At 40.3% G+C, this 20,172-nt stretch overlaps 1 protein-coding gene across 2 annotated transcripts in view; it reads right to left on the bottom strand.

Moving 5' to 3' along the window:
- The window catches only part of trpm6 (transient receptor potential cation channel, subfamily M, member 6), a 131,682-nt gene that overhangs the window by 20,697 nt on the left and 90,813 nt on the right, over positions 1-20,172 (bottom strand). The window contains exons 22-29 of one of the 2 annotated variants that reach the window (XM_069930635.1): positions 17,582-18,732; positions 14,783-14,892; positions 13,674-13,806; positions 12,250-12,347; positions 11,882-11,937; positions 8,860-8,882; positions 6,104-6,154; positions 8-73 (exon numbers count right to left, since the gene is read on the bottom strand). In XM_069930635.1, coding sequence (XP_069786736.1) covers positions 8-73; positions 6,104-6,154; positions 8,860-8,882; positions 11,882-11,937; positions 12,250-12,347; positions 13,674-13,806; positions 14,783-14,892; positions 17,582-18,732 — 1,688 coding nt within the window. The remainder of the gene's footprint in view (positions 1-7; positions 74-6,103; positions 6,155-8,859; positions 8,883-11,881; positions 11,938-12,249; positions 12,348-13,673; positions 13,807-14,782; positions 14,893-17,581; positions 18,733-20,172) is intronic. The other variant, XM_069930643.1, reaches the window with a different exon arrangement.

Below are 20,172 nucleotides of genomic sequence, written 5' to 3'. Positions count from 1 at the left end.
AAATTACCAAAGAGATCGACGGGAGTGAAAGGTATTGTCTGGGCAAGCCTCATTAAATTATTTCTTTCAACAGCTGCAAGAGAAGAAAAAAAACATCAGAAGTTTAAGGTAGCTTTAACAATCTATATAAATAATTTTTTTTCACGCGCTCTGTGTGTGTGTGTGTGTGTGTGTGTGTGTGTGTGTGTGTGTGTGTGTGTGTGTGTGTGTGTGTGTGTGTGTGTGACATGCTTTGTTTTAAAAAAGCAAGAGGACAGGTGCTTTCGTGTATTTAAGATGCCTCTTCATCTCCTTCCCTATTGGGAAGCACTTTGCAGCTAATCCCCTTGGTGAGATCATGGAATCAGTCATGCAGAGAAAAAAAATGGAAGAGTCAGTGTTTTCCTGCTCTGATGCAGCACACTGAGCTACCATACTACATACTTCTACTGACACTTAAAGCTCTTATCAAACAGCACCTCTGGACTGAAAATAGCTTGGGTTTATAGACTATGACCAGCTGCCTGCTGGCATTGTTCAGAAATGGTCTGGATCTAGCTGTGATGTGTAGTTGATAAAAATAAAGCTGTGTTTAACCAGCTGGCTGGTGGGTGGGTAATACAAAAGAAAAAAAGAAAAATGCAGCAGAACTCAGCATGACCTTCATGTCTCTGATCCTACAAACTTTCTCAGCGTTATTTCTTTCCATACACTGGTATTTCATTGGCGGAGACTTCTCCACGACTGTTGCGACTAATCAGTCGCGGCAATTCAGGCGACCAAAAAATGGCTTGCGCTCTCACCAAGCTGATGTCCGCAACATCTCCAGACAAGGTGACAACCAATTCTCCCGGAAGTCGTGGTGACGTCTCTGGTAGTTGCTGCAACGTCTCTGCAACGTCGCCGCAACGTCTCCTCAGTCTCCAGCAGGTCTCCCCAGTCGTAGACAAAATTAGTCTCCGCGACATCACCGGAATTGATGGAGATGTCGCGGAGACCTGCTGGAGACTGAAAAAAGTCTCCAAAAAAAATCTAACATGTTTGAATTTCCCGCAACTCTCCGGAGACCCAGCTAGTCTCCAGGAGACGTTGCGGAGACTCGAGTCGCCACCAGGTCGCCACCTAGTCTCCAGGCCAATGAGAGAAGCCCTTTAGTCCTGTTGCTATAAATGGGACACTCTCGGCTTTATCAAAAACATCTCACTTCTTCTTTTCTAGAACTTTTCAAATGTTGTTTTCAAAAACAACTAAATGAAAACAGAGATAAAAGGTTAGAACCTAAAAACAATGCTGCATTAGAGTAGCTGGTACAACCTCAGAAATTGCACATTGCTAGACTGCTCAATTCAAATCATACTTGCAAAAAAAATGATTAAGCAGCATCCCAGGCTTTGTGGAAAAAGCCTGAACCTTTAAGTTAGAACATCTTATGGCGACATTAGAAATATTTATTGGAATATTTAACTTTTTGTAAAATCTAATTAAATATTTTGTTTCATTAATACTTATGTACTTAATTGGAAATTTTTATCACTATGGGGAAATTATGTTCAATGTATTAGATGGTTCAGTATGTATTTTTGACTAATGCTTAAGAAGTCAATGGAGTTTACATGAACTAGTCATAGAGCTATACTGCATGGAAACATCTCTTCGGCCCAACTGTCCAAGCCTAACAATGTACCTATGTGAGTTAGTTCTAATTGCCTACGTTTAACCCACATACCTCTAAACCCTCCTGATCCATGTACATGTCCAAATGTCTTTTAAATGTCATAACTGTATTCATTCCTATAAATTCCTCTTGCAATTTGTTCCAAATGCACATCACCTTATGTGTGAAAAAGTTGTCCATCAGATCCTTTTTAGATCTTTCCCCTCTTCACGTTAAAGCTATGCCCTCTAGTTTAAGACTCCCATACCCTGGAGAAAAATCTCTGGTTGTTTACCTTATCTCATTATTTTATATACCATGATAAGGTATCCCCTTCAATCTCGTATGCTCCAGGGAAAAAGTTCTGGCCTAGCCAGTATCTCTTTATTTTTTTTTTCTTTGGCTTGGCTTCGCGGACGAAGATTTATGGAGGGGGTAAAAAGTCCACGTCAGCTGCAGGCTCGTTTGTGGCTGACAAGTCCGATGCGGGACAGGCAGACACGATTGCAGCGGTTGCAGGGGAAAATTGGTTGGTTGGGGTTGGGTGTTGGGTTTTTCCTCCTTTGCCTTTTGTCAGTGAGGTGGGCTCTGCGGTCTTCTTCAAAGGAGGTTGCTGCCCGCCAAACTGTGAGGCGCCAAGATGCACGGTTTGAGGCGTTATCAGCCCACTGGCGGTGGTCAATGTGGCAGGCACCAAGAGATTTCTTTAGGCAGTCCTTGTACCTTTTCTTTGGTGCACCTCTATCACGGTGGCCAGTGGAGAGCTCGCCATATAACACGATCTTGGGAAGGCGATGGTCCTCCATTCTGGAGACGTGACCCATCCAGCGCAGCTGGATCTTCAGCAGCGTGGACTCGATGCTGTCGACCTCTGCCATCTCGAGTACTTCGACGTTAGGGATGTAAGCGCTCCAATGGATGTTGAGGATGGAGCGGAGACAACGCTGGTGGAAGCGTTCTAGGAGCCGTAGGTGGTGCCGGTAGAGGACCCATGATTCGGAGCCGAACAGGAGTGTGGGTATGACAACGGCTCTGTATACGCTTATCTTTGTGAGGTTTTTCAGTTGGTTGTTTTTCCAGACTCTTTTGTGTAGTCTTCCAAAGGCGCTATTTGCCTTGGCGAGTCTGTTGTCTATCTCATTGTCGATCCTTGCATCTGATGAAATGGTGCAGCTGAGATAGGTAAACTGGTTGACCGTTTTGAGTTTTGTGTGCCCGATGGAGATGTGGGGGGGCTGGTAATCATGGTGGGGAATACTTATGTACTTAATTGGAAATTTTTATCACTATGGGGAAATTATGTTCAATGTATTAGATGGTTCAGTATGTATTTTTGACTAATGCTTAAGAAGTCAATGGAGTTTACATGAACTAGTCATAGAGCTATACTGCATGGAAACATCTCTTCGGCCCAACTGTCCAAGCCTAACAATGTACCTATGTGAGTTAGTTCTAATTGCCTACGTTTAACCCACATACCTCTAAACCCTCCTGATCCATGTACATGTCCAAATGTCTTTTAAATGTCATAACTGTATTCATTCCTATAAATTCCTCTTGCAATTTGTTCCAAATGCACATCACCTTATGTGTGAAAAAGTTGTCCATCAGATCCTTTTTAGATCTTTCCCCTCTTCACGTTAAAGCTATGCCCTCTAGTTTAAGACTCCCATACCCTGGAGAAAAATCTCTGGTTGTTTACCTTATCTCATTATTTTATATATCATGATAAGGTATCCCCTTCAATCTCGTATGCTCCAGGGAAAAAGTTCTGGCCTAGCCAGTATCTCTTTATTACTCACAAAGGAAAACATGCATAAGAAGTAAATATTATACGTGTGGTACAGGAATTTACTCAAACAGACAAATTGAGATAAAACTGTCATCATAATGTAATAAGAAATACTGTTTCACAGCTAGGAACTGTGTACAAAAGTATGTTTTAATGCATCAGATTCAATCTCACTTCTTTACATCACCAATAATTTGCTAGTTAAAACAAGTAGAGGTGTGGTGCAGTACACAAAAATGCAAGAAAAACTCAGCAGGTCATGCAGCATCTATAGAAAGTAAACATTTTGAGCCTGAGCTCTTTGTCAAGGCATGAACCAAACCAGGCATGTGCCTAAATAAAATGGTGGGGGGTGGGAATTGTGAAGGAGAGGCAAGGAGGGAGGAAGGGGTGAGGGAGGAGCATAGACTAAGTGGCAAGAGGCCATAGGTGGATGATAGAAGATAGAAGAGCAAAAGAGAAGTGATGAGGGAGGATGGCCTTCCTCCCTCTTCTCCTCCCCACCTTTATATTCAGGCAATTACTTTTTGCTCCTACCTTGATAAAGGATGTAGGTCTGAAACATTGTTTACCCCTCACTTCCTAAAGATTCTGTGCCACCCAAGTTTCTCCGGCACGTTTGAGCATTGCACTACAACACCAGCATCTGCAGATTTTTCTGTTTAATTCTAGAGAGCAGTAACTTAGTTCGTATCACTCTTTCCCTTTGCCAGGTGCTTGTTAATTCGTGTCCCATGGAATCCAATACACAGTCCAAGCTGGGCAGTATTAAAAAATTCCCCCATGATTTACAATGAGGCTAGCCTTGTGTGCGTTATGAAGGCTTGGGTCTTCACAACTAGCTCATGCTGCTGTCTCCAAGACAACCCTGCATGTGTGGAAACTATTGGAAGTGCTGTCCCAGAAATTCTTTAACATCAGCTGAAACGCACACCAGGCAAGACAAATGTTTTCTCAAGGTCACAGTAAGCATGATCCCCAACCTACATATGAATAGGACCAAATACTCCAAATATTTTCTTCTGAACATACTGAAAGGAGTCAAATAATTTGATTGTGGTTTTAGTTTGTGGGCCAGAGAAAATTGTTCAAGGTCAGGGGAGAGGGGGCAGGAAAGGCCTGAGAGATGGGAAGGAACGATTGGGAGTATACTCGTTGGAGGTGGGGTTGGAGGGGAACCTTAAGAGCCACATAGTGGTGTTGGATGGGGAATCATGCTGCAGTGAAAGTTTAGGATTGCTATTGAGTTAGAGCATGGGTAAGGCGAGCCTTTGAGAGGCAAGCTGACCTGAAACAGGTTCCCAGTGCTGTCTTCCTGAGACCGATATCCAATCTAATAGACCTGCTGTGGTGGAACATGGTAATGCAGGTGTGACCTCACTGGACTGTACAGGCTTACCTGCCTCTGCACTGTAACTCCTCCCTGTAAGATCCCCAAGAAAGGCTGATAGCCCTAGTCTCCTCCATCCATACCAGCCTTGGATCTGGGACAGCAGCATGTAGAGACATGCCCGATGTTTCTGGATATTAAAGCCTTTAACCTCTTGCCTTGTGTCTGCTTAAGGTTATTGATCGAGCTACACCTGCTTCAGGTAATAATGAAGAAGGGCAGTGATCAACATCAACACATAGAGCAGAAAGCTGCAAAAGCTGAGCAGGAGGATGAAAATAAAGACACGGGAATATAAATAAGGGGAACAGATAGGTATTTCTGTGGTTTTTCTGACGCTTGGGTCAAGGATGTTATATGAATGCTCACCAAACATCTTGGATGGGCAGGATGAATAATGAGTGGCTAGGGTACCTGTCAGTACTAATCACATAGGTAAAGCTACAGTGATGTAGTCTCAATCCCGAATCTTCCTGCTTATGTTCCCATCACCTTGCTGATCGAACTTAAACCATTTGCAATAGAACTAGCAAAATTACTAAAGGCAATAATCCTACATCTACCTGGTTCTATTCTGTCCTCTACAATACGGCAGGATATTCTGAGATTGTAAAAAGTACTAGAATCAATGTTAGCTCCACTCACCCCTTCTCTCACCCCTACACACACACACACACACACACACACACACACACACACACACACACACACACACCACCCACACACACACACACACCACACACACCCACAACACACACACACACACACACCCACCCACCCACACACACACACCCACACCACACACACACACACCCACACCACACACACACACACACACACACACCCACCCACACACACCCACACCACACACACACACCACACACACACACCCACACACACACACCCACACACCACACACACACCACGCACACACACACACACACACACACCCACACACACACACACACACACACACACACACACACACACACACACACACACACACACACACACACACACAGAGTTTTCTCCATTTTAAAAATACACCTTCAGAAACAGTGAAGCAGGCACTATTCCACAGCAGGATTGGCAGACGACAACGTGACCAGTTATTCAATACAATGTTCAGGTACACAAGATATTTAGATAGTTTTAACTGTTACCTACTGTGTAAGTCAATATAATATTGATTCACAAATACTGAGCAAAATTATTAATAATAACCTTATTTGGTACATTTGGAACAGATAATTTGTGATTATATGTATTGTGTTCCCTCTCTCCTTACCAGAGTAATGATAGCTCAGATCCTGAGATATTTTAAATGAGGTACCGTATCCTGAAATAAAATATGCTCCAGTTATTAATAAACATCAAGATTGACACATAGAACAGTACAGCATGGGAACAGCCCCTTCAGAACACAATGTCTATGCTGAACATTATGCCCAAATTAAACTAAAACTCAGCTGCTTGCCCATGATATAAATCATATTCATGTGTCTAGATAGAAACCTCTTAAATACTGCAATTGTATTTACTTTTAATACTACCCTGGCAGCCTATTCCAGGTAACTAGCCCTCTCCAGGATAACTTGCACTAAAATTTACCAATCTTGTCTCCTTTAAACCCCACCCCCCCAACTTCCCCCTCATGTTAAATGCATGTCCTCCAGTGTGCAACATTTTGACCCTGGTAGGAAGATTCTGACCATCTAACCTTTCTAAGACTCTCATAATTTAATGAAGTTCTTTCAGGTCATCCATCAGCCTCCTAAGTGCCAGGAAAAAAACCCCTAGGTTTGTACAATCTCTCCTTTAATTCATATCCTCTAATCCAGGCCACAGCCTGGTAAATTTCTTCTCTCCCCTTCACATCCTTCCTGTAAGAGAGTGAACAAAATTACATACAATACTCCAGGTGACCTGACCATAACTGCAATATTACTTCCTTACATTTTTATTCAATGGCCCATCCAATGAAGGCAAGCATACCATATGCCACCTTTACCACCTTTTCTACTAGCGTGGTTACTTTAAAGATCTATGTACCTGAAGCCCCAGATCTCTCTAAATATCAATGTTTTAAGACTCCTGTCATTAGCTGTGTGTTCCCCTAACATTTGTCATCCCAAAATGCCACACCTCACACTTGTCTGCATTTACCTCCATCTGCCATTTCTCCGCACATCTCTATAATTGATTGATATCCATTTGTACTTTGAAAACCCTCTATGCCAGTGGTTCTCAGCATTATTTTTCCCACTCACACACCATCTTAAGTAATCCCTGACTAACCACAGAGCTCCTATGGCATAGGATGCCATAGGTGTTCTGTGGTTAGTCAGGGATTACTTAAAGTGGTATGAGTGGGGAAAAAAATGGTTAAGAACCACTGTCTATGCTGTCCACAAAGCTACCAATGTTAGTGTTATCTGCAAACTTATTAACCCACCTACCTACTTTTACATCCAAGTCATTTAATATATAATCACAAATAACAAGGGTGTCAACACCGAATGGTGCAGAATGTCACTAGTCATGGGCCTCCATTCAGAATAACACTCTTCCACCCTCTGTTTTCTCTGGTTCAGCCAATTCTATTCTGAAACAAACAGAATTTTTAGGGCAGCACGGTTGGCGTAGCAGTTAATGCAACATCTTTACAGTGCCAGCGTTTGGGACCAGGGTTCGAATCCTGTCCTGTCTGTTAGGAGTTTGTCCGTTCTCCCTGTGTCTGCATGGGTTTTCCCTGGGTGCTTCGGTTTCCTCCCACCATTCAAAAAATGTACTGGGGGTGTAGGTTAATTTGGTATAAATTGGGCACCACGGACTTGTGGGCTGAAATGACCTATTACTGTCCTGTATGTCTAAATTTAAACAATCATTTAACCATGGATCCCATGCATCTGTACTTTCTAGAGCAACCTACCATGATGGATCTGGTCAAATTCACTTGTCACTTTAGTAAGTCTGCATAGACAACAGCACCTGCCCTACCCTCATCAACAATCTTAGTCACATCCTCAAAAAACTCAATCAAATTTGCATGATATGACTTTCCAAATCTGTGTAATCTTATCCCAAAGTATTCTCTCCCATTGTTTCCCTACTGCTGATGTAAGATTCACCAGTCCATTTTTTCCTGGATTTTCTTTATTTCCCTCTTGAATACAAATAGAGTATTTGCCATTCTCCATTCCTCTGGGAAACATATTCTTAAAGATTCCACTTACTGGTAAATTCAAAGTGTGTTTTTTAAGCTGTTTCTATCTTGGTGGATTCCAGTTGCCCCATTAAATCAGCATTTCCTGGTGACATATCTCTTCTATAACTGTTGAAAAGGGATGAAACGCATTGCACACAGTCCTCAAACCACAGAATCTGTGTGCTAGAAAAACCCCGATCTCTGCTAGATCCACTACCTGGTCAGTGGCTTCTAGCAATCAGGGTATTTTTGGGAAGAAGGGGATGAATGAAAAGGGGCAGTGGAGAGGGTAGGGCAAGTTCCAGAAACAACTGGAGAGAAAAGGTTCTGGTTTTCATCATAAAATGTTGGGAAGGAAAGACCTGAAGCTTCCTGGTGAGCAATCCTGATAGTGCTTTATGAAATGCTAATAAAGGTGATTGTGTCCTAAAATAACAGAACTGTGGAATTCATAATTCTTCAAGAGAGAATTGGTTGAAACAGCGAAAAAAAAAATAATTGGATCTACAGTCAGAAAGTAGAAGGCCACAAATGGAGCTCTAATTTTATTTTTACTCAGTCTCACTGTATAAAATAGTTTCCAAATTGATTCAATAAATGTGCAGGACCACCTGCATTATAGTGAGGCAAATCAGAATGCCAAATGGTTCTTCATGAGCTTTATGAGAATAGATCATATTTATCAGCTCAGACAACAAAAAACTAGGTTAAAGTGATTGGTTTTTAAGAGGGTAAGAGTGTTAGAGAGGTTTAGAAAGGAAACTCAAGACAATGGAGTCCTTGGCGCCTGGTGGTGTGGCTGGAAAGATTTAAAAGATTCACAAATTACTACTTACCATCAATAATGCACGAGTTCAACCTGAAATGGGTAGAAGTGATAGTACACAGTGACACAGTGAAGCTATATTAACAACTTAATTCTCTAAGTGTCTCAGATAAAACAAAAACTTTCACATTTCCTTTCAAATTCAAAACAAGTTCTTTTTAAGACACCGAATCCAATCCTTCCTCAGGCTGGTCACACAGTTGGAGTGGAACACTCCACTTTGCTCCATAAATGTCCTGCCACTGCAAGCGGCTGGTTAGAGGGCGGGCTGATGACATCACAATGATGCTGTCAGCCCTCGACCCAGGACCCAGTCATTGTATGTGCTGGAGGTTGGAGTCCCTCAATGGGCAGCACTGGGCAGAAGAAGGATCAATGGCCATCTTTGTTACCCATAATCCCCCACACAGCTGGAACCACACTGGCAGCAGGGGAATATGGGTAACAAAGACAGCCATTGCTCGCTGCCTATGTATGTCGTCATGTTGTTGGGTGGTGCTACGGCACCAGTCGCCCCACCTTCATCAGCTCCGTAGAAGGCAACGAGGCATCACTCTTCATGTAAGCGACACTGCAGCAGCCTTTTAGGCCTTTCTATAAAAAAGGTAAGTGCACATTTTTCTCTGCTGATGGAGCCACCCTCAAAGCAGCACCCCTCCATAAAAACACATATAAAGAGAAATGATGTGTAAGTGGCTCCAAACCAACTATTTACACTAATCTACATGAATCCCATTTATATCCTACCTTTATCTGGCTTCAACACTAACAGTCATAGACAAAGCCAGAACAAAACAAAAATAGTTCATGACGGCAGCCTGTTCTTCTTCAAATCTGCAAGTTTATTCTATCAGTTTCTATCTTGCTAATGTTGGCATGGATACAAGTGTTGGTTTAGCCTGCTATCATGCAACTGAGCTAATGATGGATCACACTCAGACTGCAGTTTAGTTTGTAATTAAACGCCATTGTTGATCCCTAACTGAATGATCGTAACAAGAAATAGATTATCCTACAATCCACAAAAGTTAATGTTCCAATATAATGGAAAACAAATGAAATTCCAAATGCTGAAATTTGACACAAAAGCAGAAAATGCCAGAAGAACTCAGCCAGTCAAGCAGGATTGTGGAAAGACAAACCGGTTAATATTTCAGATCAGGGACTCTTCCTCAGATCTAGAAGAAAAGTGGAAGTTGAAAATGCAGAAGGGGGAAGCGAGGAACATCAAGTTCAAATTTATTGCTACAAAAACCAAAATGCAATGAGAACGTTTGTTTTGCAAGTAATCTGGCCAGATATCCCAGACATAGTACAGCAAGTAAAACACAGTACAGGTGTTAGAAATGAAGACTTTTAAGGAAAGATCAGTTGACATGGAGTAAAAACCACATAATTTTACAAGTGTAGGGTTCATTCAGGAGTCTGATAATGGCAAGAAAGGATCTGTCCTTGAATCTGATGGTGCAGGATCTTACACCTCGTGAATCTTCTTATTGGTGGGAAGAGAGAGAGGGAAGGAAGTGTAGTGGGGTGGGATGAGTCTTTTAAAATCTTGGTTTCTTTTTCAAGGCACCAAGAGTTGTAAATGGAGTCAGTGGCAGAGGCATGGGAGTTTGTGTGATGGTCTGAACTGCATTCACTTGATGTGACTGGTAATAGGATCATATCTCTATCATTTTCATCAGATCCAACACAATCCCACAACACATCTTCCTCTCTCCCACCCCAAACCACTTTCTGGATTTTAACAGACTGCTCACTTCAAACTTTCCTGCCAACTCTGTGTTCCCCACCTACCACTTTCCATCTCAGAGTGCACTCCCAAGGAAGCAGAGGAGATGGAACATACCTCCATTCATTTCTTCCCTCCCAAATTTTTAGTTAGGTCCCAATATAAAACTATTAGCAATTAAAGACTAATTGTTCAACTTATTGAGAGTTGCTACACAGAATAAACAGTGTGGAACAATTGAAAAAAAATGTTGATGCCTCCCTGAAGTTTCAGTTAGAAATATATTTGGGAAAGCAAACTGGACCATATTTGAAACATAATTGGATTGCACCCCATGTTCAGCTAATGTAATGCTTATCCACATTTTTGAAGACATCCCTTTATGCTCCTCTTGATAATAATGATACAATAATAGGAAAGTAAATGTGTCCTTGTAATAAGGCTGATTCAGTTAAATTGTCATTCATTATACTTAACTGGATATCAGGTCAGAAAGAGTTTTATTTTAAATTATTTTTCTTTTCTTAAATTGCCACTCAACATCAAAACAAAGAAATCACAACACAAACACTCACTTAAAGAAGAAATGCCATAGCAGCAGTAGACTACGAAAGCTACACCATCCTTGAATGGAAAGGAACTTGACAGAAATTAATATTTGGCCTTTAAGTTATATTTGGCAGCCTGCCACTAATTCTTTATAGAATCATTTTAAGTGATTATTAATAATACCTAGCAGAGTGTTAAATTATTTCACAGCACAGCAAGGCAAAGTTGAAGATAAGTGATATGGAAAGCACTGTACTGTAGAGTAAACTCACAGAAACATATAGCAAATTAAATAACACTGGAAAAATAGGAAGGGATCACGGTTCACTTTAATGATCACCTTTTTCCAGAAGAGATGAAATTTATAAGTAGAGGTTAGCTCCAGAAATATCAACTTATTTTCGATAGATGCTGCCTGGCCAATGTTTTTCTGTAGAAGTCATAGTGTCTGCAGAATTTTGCAGTCATTGTTATTTCAACAAGGTAACAGGTTCAACTTAGTGAAGTGCTTCTGCTATGAGAGAGGAGAGAGAGAAAGACAAAGAGAATGAGAAAAATATAAAGAGAAATAGAAAAAGAGAAAAGGAGAATGAAAGAGAACAGGAGAAAGAGCAATGTAAATGGGATCTATCATGATTTCAAAACTTTCCAGAAGTTTAATGGTATGAAAGGACACTAATTTCTATGTTAGCAATAAAAGGTGGGCACAGAAAAGTGAATGAATGTGAAAAATTACTGAAATACTTACGAAGATTTCCTACTTAAATTATCCTTACTCTGCCAATGGGATCCTTCAGCCAAATCCTAAAAGGTGAAAAAATATTCTTTGAAATCAGTTTTAGATGTTCTGGAATATTTTTGTCATCTGCCTCTCTTCTCCACTCAAGTTTTAAGTTGCCATAAAAAAAAAAGTTTACATGGGACTGTCCACTAGCAAAGGTACTCAACCAGCTAACCCAGGGACCCAGCACCAGTCCTTGTGGAACACCACTGAGAAACACCCCTCTGACTCCTTCCTCCAATCCAATTACATTTCAGTTGCTTGAAATAAATCTACTTTGTCCACTTTAATCTGCATGTTCTATTACAATAGAATTATCCACAAGAATACATCACCTCGAAAGAAGTCCTCAAAACTTCATTGCATGGCTTTGATAATGTGTTGGTATCTTGACTCTGAACTTTTTCATTTGAATAACTGTCTGCATCATATCCTGTTAAAACAAATTAAAAGTAATAATTTTAGTCTTGTAGATCTTTATAGTGATAACATTGCCAAGTTTTGTGTTAAGTCTAATCAAAAATGGGGAAAAAAAATCACACTTTTTTGCATTATGCATAGAGCCAAAGACTGATTACTTTTAATGAAAGAATATTTTCAGGTGTTTAACTGAGGTTAGAAAAGCATACATGTTCACAAGTTACAGAACTGATAACTTTTAATGCTAATGTTTCCTCATTTCTAACCTCCAGTCTAGATTTAGATTAGAGATCATCCAATGAGCAGATATATTCTTCAATTTGTCATTTCTATTTATTACAGGCCAGATATCGACCAAATATAAATATCTATAAGGTAACTTGCCAGTGAGGCTTTATGCCCAAATCAATTCCAAACAATTTGTCCATATTCAAATGTAAACATTAAACTTCAATAACCACAAAACTATTTCTATATTTAGCACAAAAATAGGAGAAATTTTCCTGCTGGAAACTGAATTTAAATAGCAGAGGTGGACTCGATCCACCTCTGGGACATGCTTAAATCCCGATGGATAAATGATTCAATTCCACTGCAAACCTGGGATTGGTGCAAAGCTATTGGTTCTGTTCCACACAAGTAACGTGGCAGGACGGAACCCAATCTCGGAAAGATATGGGGTGAGATTTCAGGAGGAGGCATTTTCAAATGGTCTCAACATTGTCACTTGGAGGGTGAACCAAATGTAGCATCACATTTGATTGTCAAAGTTCCCATGTTTATTCAACCATTTTGGAAGACAAGTTAAATTAAAATGTGTGATTATTATCTCATTCCCATTTCTGAATGTAACACATGAAAACACTTTTCTTCCCTTGGCTAAGAATCCAAGACCCAATAACCCCAATAATCACTAAAAGTTTCTCTGATCTTGTGCCAGATCCAACATTATACCAAGAAATCTCAGCCAAGACTTTCCCCTAGTACTGAATATAAAGATCTGTCAATAAATCCAGACTTCTGTAAATCACAACCCGCGAGTGAAAGTCCCAGCTTACTGGTTTGTACACTGCTATACACCAGTATTAGTTAATGCAATTTGTTCCAATGAATGCCCTAGTCTACATTTAAAAAAGAAAATCTGCAGATCCACCTGTTACCTGTGATGCCTATTTTTTTCTTATTCATGGCAAAGGACCCAGGCCCGAAACGTTGGTCACCATTTATTTCCCACAGATGCTGCATGACCTGCTGAGCTTCTCCAGCACATTGGCATATTATGCCAATTTACAACATGATTTTCCTTTTTAAAATGCAAGCAATGTGTAAAGAAACATACCAATGTGGTTGTATGTGGAAATAATCAACCAGTCCTTGTTGCATTCTTTCTCTTCCAACTTCTGCTCACTTCCAGCATTGTCTTGTTGATCAGAGTCTAAGTTCCTCAGAGAGCATCCATCTACAGTGAGGACCTGCATCAAACCACATTGAGCGCTTTATGGGAGATATGCAGAAGGCTTGAATGAAGGTAAAATGCTCTACACCCATCTTTTTCACCAGCTCTCATTGTGCCTCCAGCTCAGGAAAACTAAAACATCTGCAAGTCAGCAATTGGGGTAAAAGTCCAGGAAATCCCAAAGATTTACGTCCATCCCAGCTCAGCGTTCTTGCAAAGCTAAGTATATCTTTGCTTAATAAACAATAAAAGCTAAATTCAATCAGGCTATATTTACCTCAAGAACTCCATCTGGAATTAGATTTTTATTCAGTGGACAGATGAAGTGTCAAAATCAAATGATATGGCCCTGGTAATGTATGGTGAGGAAATGAAATAGCTCTGGTGAGAATACCCACTGCTTTGGGTTTTTTTTAAATGGCAATGAAGAAATCTTTTGTACCCGTGCTCAATAAATTGAAAAAAAATCTTTAATAGTTTCTTAAGCATGAATAAAAGATCTAGCGATGTTAAGGTCAGATGCAACTGGCAAACCTTGCTAGAAAATAGATGACAGAAATGAAGATTCAATCTCATTAGTGGGGAGGGGGGTGGTTGCTGCAATGGCAAATTTGGAAAGGCAAGAAGATTACCACTGTGACGTGACTGACTGAGACTGACAATACTGGCATTAAGAGATATTGGCAGAACTTGAAAGGTCTCCCTTGATGCACGTAACAGTAAATGGAATAAGCTAATGCCATTCACTTTACAACTGAATACAATAACATTAACGTGTTTGGAACCAAGTTCCATACAATTCCCATCCTTCATTAAAAGTGGTGTGTGGAGACAAATGGAAAGGATATGTTCATACAAGCTTCACAAAAAAATCACAATAGAACAATTGACACCAAGACCTCTGTATATAAAATATGGATGTGCAAATCCTATTTGATGTATACAGTAATATAATTTATATTGTCACTAACTGTGTTTCTTGTCTTACCCACCGGTACATGCAGATTTTGAAGTTTTTTTTCTCTGAACAATGCTTTTTCATCATTTGGTGACTTTGTTTTTGACCTCATTGAGTGATAAGGTTGTAATGTTTTTGTAAAGGCTGAAGGTGGAAGAAAAAAAGTTCATTAAGTTAAACATATAAAGCGCAAGATGTAAATATCAAATAAGTTTTCATGTTTGTCATAGATTAACGACAAAGGATCTAAATATTAGTTGACACCATGTTTGCCAAGGTAAAAGGATCAATTCAGTGAACTCGCCTGGCAACTGAACTAAAATAGGAAACCAGAGATCGTTTTGGACAAAATAAATTAATGTTGGATGATTTCGCAGTTCAGTATGAGACCCATACCCTAATGTGCAGCAGAAAATCCTGCTCCCTCATCACTTTTCACTACATGGTAGTTAGCTGATTACACATTTCACTTCAGCTGCCTTGACCATGAATGGACACATTCAATCATCAGATTCATTGGAATTATGCAAGTATTTTTTTTAAAAAGTTGTTTGTCAGCTTTTCCAGATCTACCATACGAAGTGGACTCATACTATGCCAACTCTTCCAATTACAATGTCTTGTCACTAGTGGAATATTGCAGAGCAATTAAACATAACACTTAGTAATCTGCTACTTCAATGCATTGGCAGTTATTTTTTCCAGAAGACTATATGAATGCCAAACCAACTTGAATGTATTGTATCATTACATCTCATAACTTAAGTACTTGAGATTCAATGAATTTATAGGTTTTAGTGGTTAATTGAGTTGAGACACCTATTTGCCTTATTCCAAAAATGTGCTTTTTTTAAAGAATGATACATTGATGTTATTTATTGTTTACCTGAGGAAATCTGGGGATTACGGTACAGGAGAACACAACTCAGTCCTCATCGAAGGCTCAGTAGTGGAGAGGGTCAAGAACTTCAAATTCCTGGATGTCAACATCTCCAAGAATCTGTCCTGGATTATGATGACCCTAATGTTGATACAGTCACAAAGAAGGCTCACCCATGGCTATACTTTGTGAGGTGTTTGAAGAGATTCAGTATGTCACTGAAAACTCTCCACAATTTCTACAGGTGTACTGTGGAGAGCATTCTACCTGGCTCCATCACTGCCTGGTATAGAACCGCCAACTCTCAGGACAAGAATAAACTCCAGAGGGTTTTTAACTCGGCCTGCGGCATCACAAGCACCAGACCTCTCCATCGAGGATACCTACATGAGGCGGTGTTTTAAGAAAGCAGCCTCTATCCTCAAAGACCCCCACCACCTGGGCCATGCCCTCTTCACTCTGCTAACATCGGGAAAAAGGTATAGGAGCCTAAAGATGAGCACTCAATGGCACAAGGTCAGATTCTTCCCCGCTGCCATCAGATTCCTGAATAATCAGTGAACCAAAGATACTGCCTTACTTTTCGTGCACGATTTTTAAAAAAAATTTTATAGTAATGTTATAATATGGTTATAACATGAATGTTTTCACTATAATGTTGCTGCAAAACACCAAATTTCATGACTTGTTCATAACAATAAATTCTGAATTCTGTTGTTGGGACAGCAATGTGGTGCCATGAGAAGAAATTAGGTTGACAAGGCCTATATTCATGAGAGTTTCAAAGAATGAGTGGGATTCTTCCTGAAACAAATACATTTCTAATAAAACTTCTTAGGCTGGATTCAGGGAGATTGTTTCTTCTGGTGGGAAATCCAAAACTTTGGGTTGCAGTCTCAGTCAGACTTTTATGACTGAGATGAGGAGAAATTGCTCAATTCACAAGATGGCGAACCTGTGGAATTCTCCGCCACAGAAAACTTTTCATAAGTTATATAATATGTTGAAGGAAAATTTAGACACTAAAAAGAGATCAACTTGGATGGAAAGAGATATGGCATTAAGACCTGGGATGGAGGAATCAGCCATAATTATAATGAAGGGCAAAGCAGTCCCAAAAGATTGGACTACTCCATGGATGATCTTTTCTAACTACTATAATTAAGAAACAGGGAAGTGACCTAACTGTGATTAGAACCTGTCTTTTTTTTTAGTAGTTCTTGGCTTCCATACAGTCCTGACAAGATCAATCTTTGTTCCCTATTTATCACAATGAAATGCCCTCTCAGGTCGCTGAGAGTGATCAACAGTCAATCAACCTTGTGTCGAACTGACATCATCTGTAGATTAGATTGGTTATAAAGGGCACTCTTGCTTCCTTAAAAGAATTCTGTATCTTTAAGAGAATTTCTCTGCCTAGTGTGAAGCCCCAGCAGCGGACTCAGAAACCACAATGAAATATTCCTTTTAACAGATAGATAGCAGATGGTTGCATGTTGCAATTCTTAACACACCCAATATTTAGCAATTTGTGAGTTTTTAAACCACAATCTCTCAACTTGATTTTTACTTTTGTTAATTAGCTCTTTAGGTCCAGGTGTTTTTAAATTAAATACAAATTTGCTGAATGCATTGATGGGATGAGAATTCTTGATCTATTAGTCTAGGCGTTTAGATTTCTTATTCAATTTTCTAATCATTTTGCTTTTATACTATTTTAGATTATAGAATACATCTCATATTGAACCAAATTCCTTGGGATGGTCCTGCCAAATATTTAATACATGAGAAAAGAACCAAATTTTGACCTCAATTTCCTTGTTTAACATTTGTGTTGAAGTATAATTGCAAGATTTACTTGTGCATTAATCACGCAATTTGTAAAGTAATCATAGTTTAAGTTTTTCCTCAAGTCTGTAGGTTTATGAGCATAACTAAATATAATTACATCACCTTTCTTTTGACATTTCCGCCACTGATTATCTTCCTTTTGAATCTTTAACCTGAAGTTGTTCCATCGAGAAGAGCTATGTTTCCTCAGCGGATTTATCCAGTAGGAAATACTCCTGCATTTGTGTTTGGAGAAAGAGGCCAGACTTTCTGTGCTACGTCCGGATGTGTCCGAGTTCGACGACAAGGATCGAGCCTTTTTCACACGAGCATGATGTGATCCACCATCACCATAAGTACAGCCCACATTGAGTAAAGAATGGAGAGACTTTATATTTTGACTCTTCAAACTTGCACTGAAGACCCCTTCTTCATCATCTTCATTGAACGCCCAATTTATGTAACCATCTTCAATGTGGCTGGTTGGTACTTGGGAAGATTCATCAACAATGGGAGGAGACACAGAACTTAATGAAAGGTTATCAGCCCTCGCAGATGACACATGAATAAGATCCCACTGTTTCCCATCATGATTGTCCGCTTCATTGCGGGTAGGGACCATCCTTTGAAAGCTGAACTGTACCGGGATGGTCCAAGAGCTTTCACGTTGCTTCTGAACTATCGCATTTAACTTGGTCAATGTTGGAGCGCTCGGAAGTGACATATTAAAGCGGGCTTCTGGACATTTATGGCGTAGAATGGGGCAGGGGATTTGGAACAATTGATCACAGTTGTGAGGTGACATGGGTTCAGATGATGCCATTGACATGACTGTAGGACCTTCAAATTCTTTTTGCTTAGAAAGTGCTTGGACAACAGACATCTGATTGTTATCATCTTGCCCTTCTGATTCAATTGACAGACTAGAAGCGCATGGATTATGATAACCCAAATTTTGAAGGAGTGAAGCTGGATTACAATAATGGTTTTGCTTTGCTTGAACCTCAACAGAAAGATTGTCCAAGGGATTCAAATGAATCTCATTGGTGCAGCTTTGTGACAATTTACGAAAGTCACTGTTATCCATGCTTTTCCCGAGGAATGCTTCGTCCACTTTTAAGCTGTCTACAGCAGAAATCATTTTCAGAGTGTCTACAGTGAGAGCTGAAAGATCTTGAAGGTGCCCAAGTTGACTGTCTAAAGAGTGCAAAGATTCCTTGACGAAATGTACTTTCTCGTTGACTTCTTTCAAATGCACTGCCATCTCTTCCACTCTAGAAAATAAAAGGCACATTTGGAAATTCTGTTTCCTTAAGTTTTCCACATTAACTGACACAGACAATAGAATAGTTATCTGGATGCTTTGGATCATTGTATTATGTTAAAGTTACGAAGTTAATAGAAAAAAATGTTGTTGAGTCAGAACCCACCATGTATCTTGACAATGATTATTCACCCAAAGGCAGAGATTTTTCAGCCATGTACCAATCAGAAAGAAAACATGGATTGATCAATATATACACCTGTAATGGTTGAATTTTGTGGACCAATCTTTAGGATAAAATTTAAAGGTTGTCGATTAAACACATGCCTGTATCATTCAAGGCGTCAGGAGCCCAGATGGGAGGACAGATGGCCAAGACCGGGTGGTAAGCCCGAGTTCGGGACGTCAGGTGCTCAGATGGGAGGGCAGCCAGGGCGTTGGGGAGCTTGGATGGGAGGGCGGCCAGGGCGTCGATGAGCTCGGATGGGAGGGCAGCCAGGGCATTGGGGAGCTTGGATGGGATGGCGGCCAGCTGAGACTGATTGGTAAGCCTGAGTTCAGGGCATCAGATGCTCAGATAGGAGGGCGGCCGGAGTTTTGATGGGAGGGTGGGTAGGGCATCGGGAGCTTGGATGAGCAGTCAGCTGGGTGGAGGCAAGAGTCCACAGTTGGGGCATCAGGAGTTCCGGAGGGTGGGCGGCTGGGGCCTGAGTTAGAGACGGTGGTCAGGACATCCTGAGATCAGATGGATGAGCGGCTCAGGCCTAGGCAAGTGTCTGTGGTCAGAGGATCAGGAGCACTGGCGGGTGGGCAGCTGGGGACTAGGCGGGAGACCGCTGTTAGGGCTTCAGGAGCTTGGATGGGTGGGAGGCTATGGCCAAATATAGGGGGATCAACATTTTCATGATATATGGAAAATTCCAGATTTCTGGGGCAAAAAAAAAGGGGGGGGGGGTTACTTTTACATGGTATCGACTATAACACGCATACATACAATTCTGAGGCAAAACTAATTTGAAAAGTAATCATATTTTCAAAATGTACAGCTGGACATTAGGAGACCATTCAACATTTAGGTTAGGTTCTGTAACTATGAAGAATATAATAAACACAAGGTTATGCATGATACAATATAATTGGTTACACAGGTTATATATTACGCCTCAAAAGTTAAAAGAATGGGATCCAACATTATCAGATAGATGTTTTCGCTATAAGAAGGAAATGGGAACAACAGTACATGCAATTTGGGCATGTAAAAAAGTGAAAATCTTTTGGAAAGATCTAAATCTGATATTAAATAAAATCACACAAAAAAAAATCCAGAGATCTTGCTTCTAAGTAATATAAGTAAGGAATTAGGCCTCAAATTGGATAAAGTGCAAAAAATATTTATTATGATAGCCTGAGCAGTAGCAAAAAAATGTATAATGTCAACTTGGAAAATGGA

This window comes from Narcine bancroftii, chromosome 1 (genome assembly GCF_036971445.1).
Source record: "Narcine bancroftii isolate sNarBan1 chromosome 1, sNarBan1.hap1, whole genome shotgun sequence".
Classification (NCBI taxonomy): Eukaryota; Metazoa; Chordata; class Chondrichthyes; order Torpediniformes; family Narcinidae; genus Narcine; species Narcine bancroftii.
This window is presented reverse-complemented; position numbering and strand designations above follow the sequence as displayed.